Source organism: Oncorhynchus gorbuscha, unplaced genomic scaffold (assembly GCF_021184085.1).
Source record: "Oncorhynchus gorbuscha isolate QuinsamMale2020 ecotype Even-year unplaced genomic scaffold, OgorEven_v1.0 Un_scaffold_537, whole genome shotgun sequence".
In the NCBI taxonomy this organism is placed as follows: domain Eukaryota; kingdom Metazoa; phylum Chordata; class Actinopteri; order Salmoniformes; family Salmonidae; genus Oncorhynchus; species Oncorhynchus gorbuscha.
The window spans coordinates 88,544-100,862 of record NW_025745361.1 but is presented as its reverse complement, the minus strand read 5'-3'; the positions used below and the strand labels follow the sequence as shown (position 1 = coordinate 100,862).

Sequence of the window (12,319 nt, the reverse complement as noted above, 5' to 3'; positions counted from 1 at the left end):
CGTAAGGGGAAGGTTACGAGTGGAAAGCCACACTCTCTGACCGCGACAATACCTAGGACTCTTAATCCTACGTTTATTGGCGGCTCTCACAGTCTGCGCCCTGTAACGGCAAAGTGCAGACCTGACCCTCCTCCAGGTGCGCTCACAACATTGGACAAAAGCCTGAGCGGAGGGAACGCTGGACTCGGCGAGCTGGGACGAGAACAGAGGAGGCTGGTACCCAAGACTACTCTGAAACGGAGATAGCCCGGTAGCAGACGAAGGGAGCGAGTTGTGAGCGTATTCTGCCCAGGGAGCTGTTCTGCCCAAGACGCAGGGTTTCTAAAAGAAAGGCTGCGTAATATGCGATCAATCGTCTGATTGGCCCTTTCTGCTTGACCGTTAGACTGGGGATGAAAACCGGAAGAGAGACTGACGGAAGCACCAATCAAACGACAGAACTCCCTCCAAAACTGTGACGTGAATTGCGGACCTCTGTCTGAAATGGCGTCTAACGTGAGGCCATGAATTCTGAACACATTCTCAATGATGATTTGTGCCGTCTCCTTAGCGGAAGGAAGCTTAGCGAGGGGAATGAAATGTGCCGCCTTAGAGAACCTATCGACAACCGTAAGAATCACAGTCTTCCCCGCAGACGAAGGCAGACCGGTAATAAAGTCTAAGGCGATGTGAGACCATGGTCGAGAAGGAATGGGAAGCGGTCTGAGACGACCGGCAGGAGGAGAGTTACCTGACTTAGTCTGCGCGCAGTCCGAACAAGCAGCCACGAAACGGCGCGTGTCACGCTCCTGAGTAGGCCACCAAAACCGCTGGCGAATAGAAGCAAGCGTGCCCCGAACGCCGGGGTGGCCAGCTATCTTGGCAGAGTGAGCCCACTGAAGAACAGCCAGACGAGTAGAGACAGGAACGAAAAGAAGGTTACTAGGACAAGCGCGCGGCGACGCAGTGTGAGTGAGTGCTTGCTTTACCTGTCTCTCAATTCCCCAGACAGTCAACCCGACAACACGCCCCTCAGGGAGAATCCCCTCGGGGTCGGCAGAAGCCACAGAAGAACTAAAGAGACGGGACAAGGCATCAGGCTTGGTGTTCTTATTACCCGGGCGATAAGAAATCACGAACTCGAAACGAGCGAAAAACAACGCCCAACGAGCTTGACGTGCATTAAGTCGTTTGGCAGAACGGATGTACTCAAGGTTCTTATGGTCAGTCCAAACGACAAAAGGAACGGTCGCCCCCTCCAACCACTGTCGCCATTCGCCTAGGGCTAAGCGGATGGCGAGCAGTTCGCGGTTACCCACATCATAGTTGCGTTCCGATGGCGACAGGCGATGAGAAAAATAAGCGCAAGGATGGACCTTATCGTCAGAATGGAAGCGCTGGGATAGAATGGCTCCCACGCCCACCTCTGAAGCGTCAACCTCGACAATGAATTGTTTAGTGACGTCAGGAGTAACAAGGATAGGAGCGGATGTAAAACGCTTCTTGAGGAGATCAAAAGCTCCTGGGCGGAACCGGACCACTTAAAGCACGTCTTGACAGAAGTAAGAGCTGTGAGAGGGGCAGCAACTTGACCGAAATTACGAATGAAACGCCGATAGAAATTAGCGAAACCTAGAAAGCGCTGCAACTCGACACGTGACTTTGGAACGGGCCAATCACTGACAGCCTGGACCTTAGCGGGATCCATCTGAATGCCTTCAACGGAAATAACAGAACCGAGAAATGTGACAGAGGAGACATGAAAGGCGCACTTCTCAGCCTTCACGTAGAGACAATTCTCTAAAAGGTGCTGGAGTACACGTCGAACGTGCTGAACATGAATCTCGAGTGACGGTGAAAAAATCAGGATATCGTCAAGGTAGACAAAAACAAAGATGTTCAGCATGTCTCTCAGTACATCATTAACTAATGCCTGAAAGACAGCTGGAGCATTAGCGAGGCCGAACGGCAGAACCCGGTATTCAAAATGCCCTAACGGAGTGTTAAACGCCGTTTTCCACTCGTCCCCCTCTCTGATGCGCACAAGATGGTAAGCGTTACGAAGGTCCAACTTAGTAAAGAACCTGGCTCCCTGCAGAATTTCGAAGGCTGACGACATAAGGGGAAGCGGATAACGATTCTTAACCGTTATGTCATTCAGCCCTCGATAATCCACGCAGGGGCGCAGAGTACCGTCCTTCTTCTTAACAAAAAAAACCCCCGCTCCGGCGGGAGAGGAAGAAGGCACCACGGTACCGGCGTCGAGAGAAACAGACAAATAATCCTCGAGAGCCTTACGTTCGGGAGCCGACAGAGAGTATAGTCTACCCCGAGGAGGAGTGGTCCCCGGAAGGAGATCAATACAACAATCATACGACCGGTGAGGAGGAAGGGAGTTGGCTCCGGACCGACTGAAGACCGTGCGCAGATCATGATATTCCTCCGGCACTCCTGTCAAATCACCAGGTTCCTCCTGAGAAGAGGGGACAGAAGAAACAGGAGGGATAGCAGACATTAAACACTTCACATGACAAGAAACGTTCCAGGATAGGATAGAATTACTAGACCAATTAATAGAAGGATTATGACATACTAGCCAGGGATGACCCAAAACAACAGGTGTAAAAGGTGAACGAAAAATCAAAAGGAAATGGTCTCACTGTGGTTACCAGATACTGTGAGGGTTAAAGGTAGTGTCTCACATCTGATACTGGGGAGAAGACTACCATCTAAGGCGAACATGGGCGTGGGCTTCCCTAACTGTCTGAGAGGAATGTCATGTTTCCGAGCCCATGCTTCGTTCATAAAACAACCCTCAGCCCCAGAGTCTATCAAGGCACTGCAGGAAGCAGCCGAACCGGTCCAGCGTAGATGGACCGACAAGGTAGTACAGGATCTTGATGGAGAGACCTGAGTAGTAGCGCTCACCAGTAGCCCTCCGCTTACTGATGAGCTCTGGCTTTTACTGGACATGAAATGACAAAATGTCCAGCAGAACCGCAATAGAGGCAAAGGCGGTTGGTGATCCTCCGTTCCCTCTCCTTAGTCGAGATGCGAATACCTCCCAGCTGCATGGGCTCAGTCTCTGAGCCGGAGGGAGGAGATGGTTGAGATGCGGAGAGGGGGAACACCGTTAATGCGAGCTCTCTTCCACGAGCTCGGTGACGAAGATCTACCCGTCGTTCTATGCGGATGGCGAGTGCAATCAAAGAGTCCACGCTGGAAGGAACCTCCCGGGAGAGAATCTCATCTTTAACCTCAGCGTGGAGTCCCTCCAGAAAACGAGCGAGCAACGCCGGCTCGTTCCAGTCACTGGAGGCAGCAAGAGTGCGAAACTCTATAGAGTAATCCGTTATGGATCGATCACCTTGACACAGGGAAGCCAGGGCCCTGGAAGCCTCCTTACCAAAAACTGAACGATCAAAAACCCGTATCATCTCCTCTTTAAAGTTCAGATAATTGTTAGAACACTCAGCTCTTGCCTCCCAGATAGCTGTGCCCCACTCCCGAGCCCGACCAGTAATGAGTGAAATGACGTAAGCAATCCGAGCTCTCTCTCTTGAGTATGTGTTGGGTTGGAGAGAGAACACAATATCACACTGGGTGAGAAAGGAGCGGCACTCAGTGGGCTGCCCAGAGTAACATGGTGGGTTATTAACCCTGGGTTCGGGGACTCTGAAGACCAGGAAGTAGCTGGTGGCACGAGACGAAGACTCTGAAACTGTCCTGAGAGGTCGGAAACCTGAGCGGCCAGGGTCTCAACGGCATGACGAGCAGCAGACAATTCCTGCTCGTGTCTGCCGAGCATTGCTCCCTGGATCTCGACGGCAGTGTTGCGAGAATCCGTAGTCGCTGGGTCCATTCTTGGTCGGATCCTTCTGTTATGCTGGTGAATGAGGACCCAAAAGCGACTTAACGGAAACAGAGTCTTTATTCACGTCTTAAACAAAAGCGATAATCCTAATGCAAAAACAGAAAAACTGAAATCCACTCGTCAGTAGAGAGGAATGACTGGAGACGCGACCACAGACTGCAGGTCGCTTCGGGAAGGCACCGGCCGTAGCAGACATTGACACCTGCTCACACGCAGCATCTGAAGAAGACAAAACACGACAGGGCGGAACAAGGACACAGAACAGCGAACATCAAGCAAGGATCCGACAAGGACAGAAGCGGAAAACAGAGGGAGAAATAGGAACTCTAATCAGAGGGCAAAATAGGGGACAGGTGTGAAAAGAGTAAATGAGGTAGTTAGGAGAATGAGGAACAGCTAGGAGCAGGAACGGAACGATAGAGAGAGAGAGCGAGAGAGGGAGAGGGGAGGGGGAGAGAGGGATAGAAAGAGGGAAAGAATCTAATAACACCAGCAGAGGGAAACGAATAGAAGGGAAGCACAGAGACAAGACATGATAACCAATGACAAAACATGACAGATTAGGGGTGTGTCTAGTTAGGCTTGGTTGCCTGGGGCGATTCTCAATCAGAGTCAGGTGCTTGTCGTTGTCTCTGATTGAGAACCGTATTTAGACAGCCTGTCTTTCGCGTTGTAATTTGTGGGTGTTTGTTCCTGTCTTAGTGTTGTATTCACCAGATAGGCTGTAATAGGTTTCACGTTTCGTTTGTTGTTTTCATATACAGTTATTTCATGTACCGCGATTATTTTCATTAAAGTCATGAGTAACCTACACGCTGCATTTCGGTCTGACTCTCTTCATTCAACAGACAAACGACGTTACAGAAACACCCAGCACTCACAGACGGAGCAGCGTGTGAACTGGCAGGAGTTAAAGGACAACTGTATGGACTGCAGAAGCATGGAGTATACTACGTGGGAAGAAATCGACAGGTGGGCGGCCGACCCAGAGCGAGTGCAGGAGCCCGTCTGGGATTCCCTACAGCAATGCGAAGAGGGCTATAGACGTATGGAGTCAGAGGCGCTGGTTTAAACAGGCAGCGACAGCTGGAGCAGCAAAGGGAGAATGAATTATTTGGAGAATGGACATGGGAAGACGTGTTGGATGGTAAAGGTTGTTACACTTGGGAGGAGATATTGGCCGGAAGAGATCGCCTCCCATGGGAACAGGTGGAGGCACTAAGGAGAGCAGAGGCAGCGGGAGATAGGAGCCGACGATACGAGGGAACACGGTTGGCAAGGAAACCGGAAAAGCAGCCCCAAAAAATTATTGGGGGGGAGCTAGAAGGGAGAATAGTTATGCCAGGTAGGAGACCTGCGCATACTCCCTGTGCTCACCGTTGGGCTAGAGAGACCGGGCAGGCACCGTGTTATGCTATGGAGCGCACGGTGTTTTCAGTGCGGGAGCATAGCCCGTTGCGGCACATACCAGCTCTTCCTATTGGCCGGGCTAGAGTGGGCATCGAGCCAGGTAAGCTTGGGCAGGCTCGGTGCTCAAGAGCTCCAGTGCGCCTGCACGGTCCGGTCTATCCAGAGCCACCTCTACACACCAGTCCTCCGGTAGCAGCTCCCCGCACCAGGCTTCCTGTGCGTGTCCTAGATCCAGTACCACCAGTTCCAGCACCACGCATCAGGCCTCCAGTGCGCCTCGCCTGTTCGGCGCAGCCAGAGCTGTTCTCCTCTCCTGCGCTATCGGAGTCTCCCGCCTGTTTAGCGCAGCCAGAGCCTTTCTCCTCTCCTGCGCTGCCGGAGTCTCCTGTCTGTCCAGCGCCGCCAGTGCTCCCAGTCTGCCCAGTGCTCCCAGTCTGCCCAGTGCTCCCAGTCTGCCCAGTGCTCCCAGTCTGCCCAGTGCTGCCAGTCGGCCCAGCGTCGCCAGTCTGCCAGGATCCGCCAGAAGTGCCAGTCTGCCAAGATCCGCCAGAAGTGCCAGTCTGCCAAGATCTTCTAGATCGGCCAGACAACCTGAATCATCCAGTTCCACCAGCCAGCCAGGATTTACCAGAACCTACTACCCGACTGCGTGGCCACGCACGCCTCCAACTCAATAATCAAGTTTGCGGACGACACAACAGTGGTAGGCTTGATTACCAACAACGACGAGACGGCCTACAGAGAGGAGGTGAGGGCCCTCGGAGTGTGGTGTCAGGAAAATAACCTCACACTCAACGTCAACAAAACTAAGGAGATGATCGTGGAACACCCCCCTATCCACATCGATGGAACAGTAGTGGAGAGGGTAGCAAGTTTTAAGTTCCTCGGCATACACATCACAGACAAACTAAATTGGTCCACTCACACTGACAGCGTCGTGAAGAAGGCGCAGCAGCGCCTCTTCAACCTCAGGAGGCTGAAGAAATTCTGCTTGTCACCAAAAGCACTCACAAACTTCTACAGATGCACAATCGAGAGCATCCTGGCGGGCTGTATCACCGCCTGGTACGGCAACTGCTCCGCCCTCAACCGTAAGGCTCTCCAGAGGGTAGTGAGGTCTGCACAACGCATCACTGGGGGCAAACTACCTGCCCTCCAGGACACCTACACCACCCGATGTTACAGGAAGGCCATAAAGATCATCAAGGACATCAACCACCCGAGCCACTGCCTGTTTACCCCGCTATCATCCAGAAGGCGAGGTCAGTACAGGTGCATCAAAGCTGGGACCGAGAGACTGAAAAACAGCTTCTATCTCAAGGCCATCAGACTGTTAAACAGCCACCACTAACATTGAGTGGCTGCTGCCAACACACTGTCATTGACACTGACCCAACTCCAGCCACTTTAATAATGGGAATTGATGGGAAATGATGTAAATATATCACTAGCCACTTTAAACAATGCTACCTTATATAATGTTACTTACCCTACATTATTCATCTCATATGCATACGTATATACTATACTCTACATCATCGACTGCATCCTTATGTAATACATGTATCACTAGCCACTTTAACTATGCCACTTTGTTTACTTGTCTACATACTCATCTCATATGTATATACTGTACTCGATACCATCTACTGTATGCTGCTCTGTACCATCAGTCATTCATATATCCTCATGTACATATTCTTTATCCCCTTACACTGTGTATAAGACAGTAGTTTTGGAATTGTTAGTTAGATTACTTGTTGGTTATCACTGCATTGTCGGAACTAAAAGCACAAGCATTTCGCTACACTCGCATTAACATCTGCTAACCATGTGTATGTGACAAATAAAATTTGATTTGATTTGATTTACACATGGAGTAAACAATTAACAAGTCAATAACACAGTAGAAAAAAAGAGAGTCTATATACATTGTGTGCAAAAGGCATGAGGAGGTAGGCGAATAATTACAATTTTGCAGATTAACACTGGAGTGATAAATGATCAGATGGTCATGTACAGGTAGAGATATTGGTGTGCAAAAGAGCAGAAAAGTAAATAAATAAAAACAGTATGGAGAATGAGGTAGGTAAAAATGGGTTGGCTATTTACCGATAGACTATGTACAGCTGCAGCGATCGGTTAGCTGCTCAGATAGCAGATGTTTGAAGTTGGTGAGGGAGATAAAAGTCTCCAACTACAGCGATTTTTGCAGTTCGTTCCAGTCACAGGCAGCAGAGAACTGGAACGAAAGGCGGCCGAATGAGGTGTTGGCTTTAGGGATGATCAGTGAGATACACCTGCTGGAGCGCGTGCTACGGGTGGGTGTTGCCATCGTGACCAGTGAACTGAGATAAGGCGGAGCTTTACCTAGCATGGACTTGTAGATGACCTGGAGCCAGTGGGTCTGGCGACGAATATGTAGCGAGGGCCAGCCGACTAGAGCATACAGGTCGCAGTGGTGGGTGGTATAAGGTGCTTTAGTGACAAAACGGATGGCACTGTGATAAACTGCATCCAGTTTGCTGAGTAGAGTGTTGGAAGCTATTTTGTAGATGGATCGAGGATCGGTAGGATAGTCAGTTTTACGAGGGTAAGTTTGGCGGCGTGAGTGAAGGAGGCTTTGTTGCGGAATGGAAAGCCGACTCTAGATTTGATTTTCGATTGGAGATGTTTGATATGAGTCTGGAAGGAGAGTTTACAGTCTACCCAGACACCTAGGTACTTATAGATGTCCACATATTCAAGGTCGGAACCATCCAGGGCGGTGATGCTGGTCAGGCGTGCGGGTGCAGGCAGCGAATGGTTGAAAAGCATGCATTTGGTTTTTACAAGCGTTTAAGAGCAGTTGGAGGCCACGGAAGGAGTGTTGTATGGCATTGAAGCTCGTTTGGAGGTTAGATAGCACAGTGTCCAAGGACGGGCCAGAAGTATATAGAATGGTGTCGTCTGCGTAGAGGTGGATCAGGGAATCCAGGGTGTTTCCCCCTTTGAAGAGGGGGATGACTGCGGCAGCTTTCAATCCTTGGGGATATTAGACGATATGAAAGAGGGGTTGAACAGGCTGGTAATAGGGGTTGCGACAATGACGGTGGATAGTTTCAGAAATAGAGGGTTGAGATTGTCAAGCCCAGCTGATTTGTACGGGTCCAGGTTTTGCAGCTCTTTCAGAACATCTGCTATCTGGATTTGGGTAAAGGAGAACCTGGAGAGGCTTGGGCGAGTAGCTGTGGGGGGCGGAGCTTTTGGCCGAGGTTGGAGTAGCCAGGCGGAAGGCATGGCCAGCCGTTGAGAAATGCTTGTTGAAATGCTTGTTGAAGTATAATTACAAGCATTTCCTAAGTGTCAAAGGCTTTTATTGACAATTACATGAAGCTGATGCAAAGACTCAATATTTGCAATGTTTACCCTTTTTTTTCAAGACCTCTGCAATCCGCCCTGGCATGCTATCAATTAACTTCTGGGCCACATCCTGACTGATGGCAGCCCATTCTTGCATAATCAATGCTTGGAGTTTGTCAGAATTTGTGAGGTTTTGTTTGTCCACCCGCCTCTTGAGGATTGACCACAAGTTCTCAATGGGATTAAGTTCTGGGGAGTTTCCTGGCCATGGACCCAAAATATCGATGTTTTGTTCCCGAGCCACTTAGTTATCACTTTTGCCTTTTGGCAAGGTGCTCCATCATGCCGGAAAAGGCATTGTTCGTCACCAAACTGTTCCTGGATGGTTGGGAGAAGTTGCTCTCGGAGGATGTGTTGGTACCATTCTTTATTCATGGCTGTGTTCGTAGGCAAAATTGTGAGTGAGCCCACTTCCTTGGCTGAGAAGCAACCCCAACCATTACTGTTGGCATGACACAGGACTGATGGTAGCGCTCACCTTGTCTTCTCCAGGCAAGCTTTTTTACGGATGCTCCAAACAATCGGAAAGGGAATTCATTAGAGAAAATGCAGCAGTCCAATCCCTGTAACTTTTGCAGAATATCAGTCCTTGATGTTTTTCCTGGAGAGAAGTGTCTTCTTTGCTGCCCTTCTTGACACCAGGCCATCCTCCAAGAGTCTTCGCCTTACTGTGCGTGCAGATACACTCACACCTGCCTGCTGCCATTCCTGAGCAGGCCCTGTTCTGGTGGTGCCCCGATCCCGAAGCTGAATCATCTTTAGGAGACGGTCCTGGCGCTTGCTGGACTTTCTTGGGCACCCTGAAACCTTCTTCACAACAATTGAACCGCTCTCCTTGAAGTTCTTGATGATCCGATAAATGGTTGATTTAGGTACAATCTTACTGGCAGCAATATCCTTGCCTGTGAAGCCCTTTTTGTGCAAAGCAATGAGGACGGTACGTGTTTCCTTGCAAGTAACAATGGTTTACAGAGGAAGAACAATGATTCCAAGCACCACCATTCTTTTAAAGCTTCCAGTCTGTTATTCGAACTCAATCGGCATGACAGAGTGATCTCCAGCCTTGTCCTCGTCAACACTCACACCTGCGTTAACGAGATAATCACTGACATGATGTTTGCTGGTCCTTTTGTGGCAGGGCTGAAATGCAGTGGAAATGTTTTTTGGGGATTCAGTTCATTTGCATGGCAAAGAAGGACTTTGCAATTAATTGCAATTCATCTGATCAGTCTTCATAACATTCTGGAGTCTATGCAAATTGCCACCATACAAACTGAGGCAGCAGACTTTGTGAAAAATAATATTTGTATTTTTCTCAAAACTTTTGTCCACGACTGTAGAGACCAGTAGTAGAGAGTTAACCTAGCTGTGCAGTTGACCTTAGAGACCAGCAGTTGAGAGTTAACCTAGCTGTGCGGTTGACCTTAGAGACCAGCAGTTGAGAGTTAACCTAGCTGTGCGGTTGACCTTAGAGACCAGCAGTAGAGAGTTAACCTAGCTGTGCGGTTGACCTTAGAGACCAGCAGTAGAGAGTTAACCTAGCTGTGCGGTTGACTTTAGAGACCAGCCGTTGAGAGTTAACCTAGCTGTGCAGTTGACCTTAGAGACCAGCAGTAGAGAGTTAACCTAGCTGTGCGGTTGACCTTAGAGACCAGCAGTAGAGAGTTAACCTAGCTGTGCGGTTGACCTTAGAGACCAGCAGTAGAGAGTTAACCTAGCTGTGCGGTTGACTTTAGAGACCAGCAGTAGAGAGATAACCTACCTGTGCGGTTGACCTTAGAGACCAGTAGTAGAGAGTTAACCTACCTGTGCGGTTGACCTTAGAGACCAGTAGTAGAGAGTTAACCTACCTGTGAGGTTGACCTTAGAGACCAGCAGTAGAGAGTTAACCTACCTGTGCGGTTGACTTTAGAGACCAGTAGTAGAGAGTTAACCTACCTGTGCGGTTGACCTTAGAGACCAGTAGTAGAGAGTTAACCTACCTGTGCGGTTGACCTTAGAGACCAGTAGTAGAGAGTTAACCTACCTGTGAGGTTGACCTTAGAGACCAGCAGTAGAGAGTTAACCTACCTGTGCGGTTGACCTTAGAGACCAGTAGTAGAGAGTTAACCTACCTGTGCGGTTGACTTTAGAGACCAGTAGTAGAGAGTTAACCTACCTGTGCGGTTGACTTTAGAGACCAGCAGTAGAGAGATAACCTACCTGTGCGGTTGACCTTAGAGACCAGCAGTAGAGAGATAACCTACCTGTGCGGTTGACCTTAGAGACCAGTAGTAGTGAGTTTAAGACCTCATCTTCGTCCTGTTCGTCTAGAACCTTACATTGGCGCAGGTAGGGAGTCAGTTTACCAGGCGAGATGTAGCGACTTAAGATGTAGCGGTTACTCTCCACTGACTCCCACAGAGACTCCGTGTCCTCACCTCCATTCTCCATCTCTACACACACACAGTGAAAGATGTTTACTATATCCATCTCTACACACACACATACAGTGAGAGATGTTTACTATACCCATCTCTACACACACACAGTGAAAGATGTAGGTTTACTATACCCATCTCTGCACACACACAGTGAATGATGTTTACTATATCCATCTCTACACACACACACAGTGAAAGATGTTTACTATATCCATCTCTACACACACACAGTGAAAGATGTTTACTATATCCATCTCTACACACACACAGTGAAAGATGTTTACTATACCCATCTCTACACACACACAGTGAAAGATGTAGGTTTACTATACCCATCTCTACACACACACAGTGAAAGATGTTTACTATATCCATCTCTACACACACACAGTGAAAGATGTTTACTATACCCATCTCTACACACACACAGTGAAAGATGTAGGTTTACTATATCCATCTCTACACACACACAGTGAAAGATGTTTACTATATCCATCTCTACACACACACAGTGAAAGATGTTTACTATACCCATCTCTACACACACACAGTGAAAGATGTTTACTATATCCATCTCTACACACACACAGTGAAAGATGTTTACTATATCCATCTCTACACACACACAGTGAAAGATGTTTACTATATCCATCTCTACACACACAGTGAAAGATGTTTACTATACCCATCTCTACACACACACAGTGAAAGATGTAGGTTTACTATATCCATCTCTAATAATATATAATAATAATATATGCCATTTAGCAGACGCTTTTATCCAAAGCGACTTACAGTCATGTGTGCATACATTCTACGTATGGGTGGTCCCGGGGATCGAACCCACTACCCTGGCGTTACAAGCGCCATGCTCTACCAACTGAGCTACACAGGACCACTACACACACACAGTGAAAGATGTTTACTATATCCATCTCTACACACACACACAGTGAAAGATGTTTACTATACCCATCTCTACACACACACACACACAGTGAAAGATGTTTACTATATCCATCTCTACACACACACAGTGAATGATGTTTACTATATCCATCTCTCTCTATATACAGAGCCTTGTAAAAGTATTCACAACCCTTGGTGTTTTTTCTATTTAGTTGCATTACAACCTGACCTCTAACCCTAACCCTAACCCTTACAACCTGACCTCTAACCCTAACCCTTACAACCTGACATCTAACCCTAACCCTTACAACCTGACCTCTAA

The 12,319-nt window shown here is 48.5% G+C and overlaps 1 protein-coding gene across 1 annotated transcript in view; it reads right to left on the bottom strand.

Annotated features, from left to right (window-relative positions):
- LOC124018517 (caspase recruitment domain-containing protein 11-like) overlaps positions 1-12,319 on the bottom strand; it is a 77,587-nt gene that overhangs the window by 29,205 nt on the left and 36,063 nt on the right. Inside the window, exon 2 of the mRNA XM_046333848.1 lies at positions 10,912-11,100. Coding sequence (XP_046189804.1) covers positions 10,912-11,098 — 187 coding nt within the window. The 5' untranslated portion in view covers positions 11,099-11,100. The remainder of the gene's footprint in view (positions 1-10,911; positions 11,101-12,319) is intronic.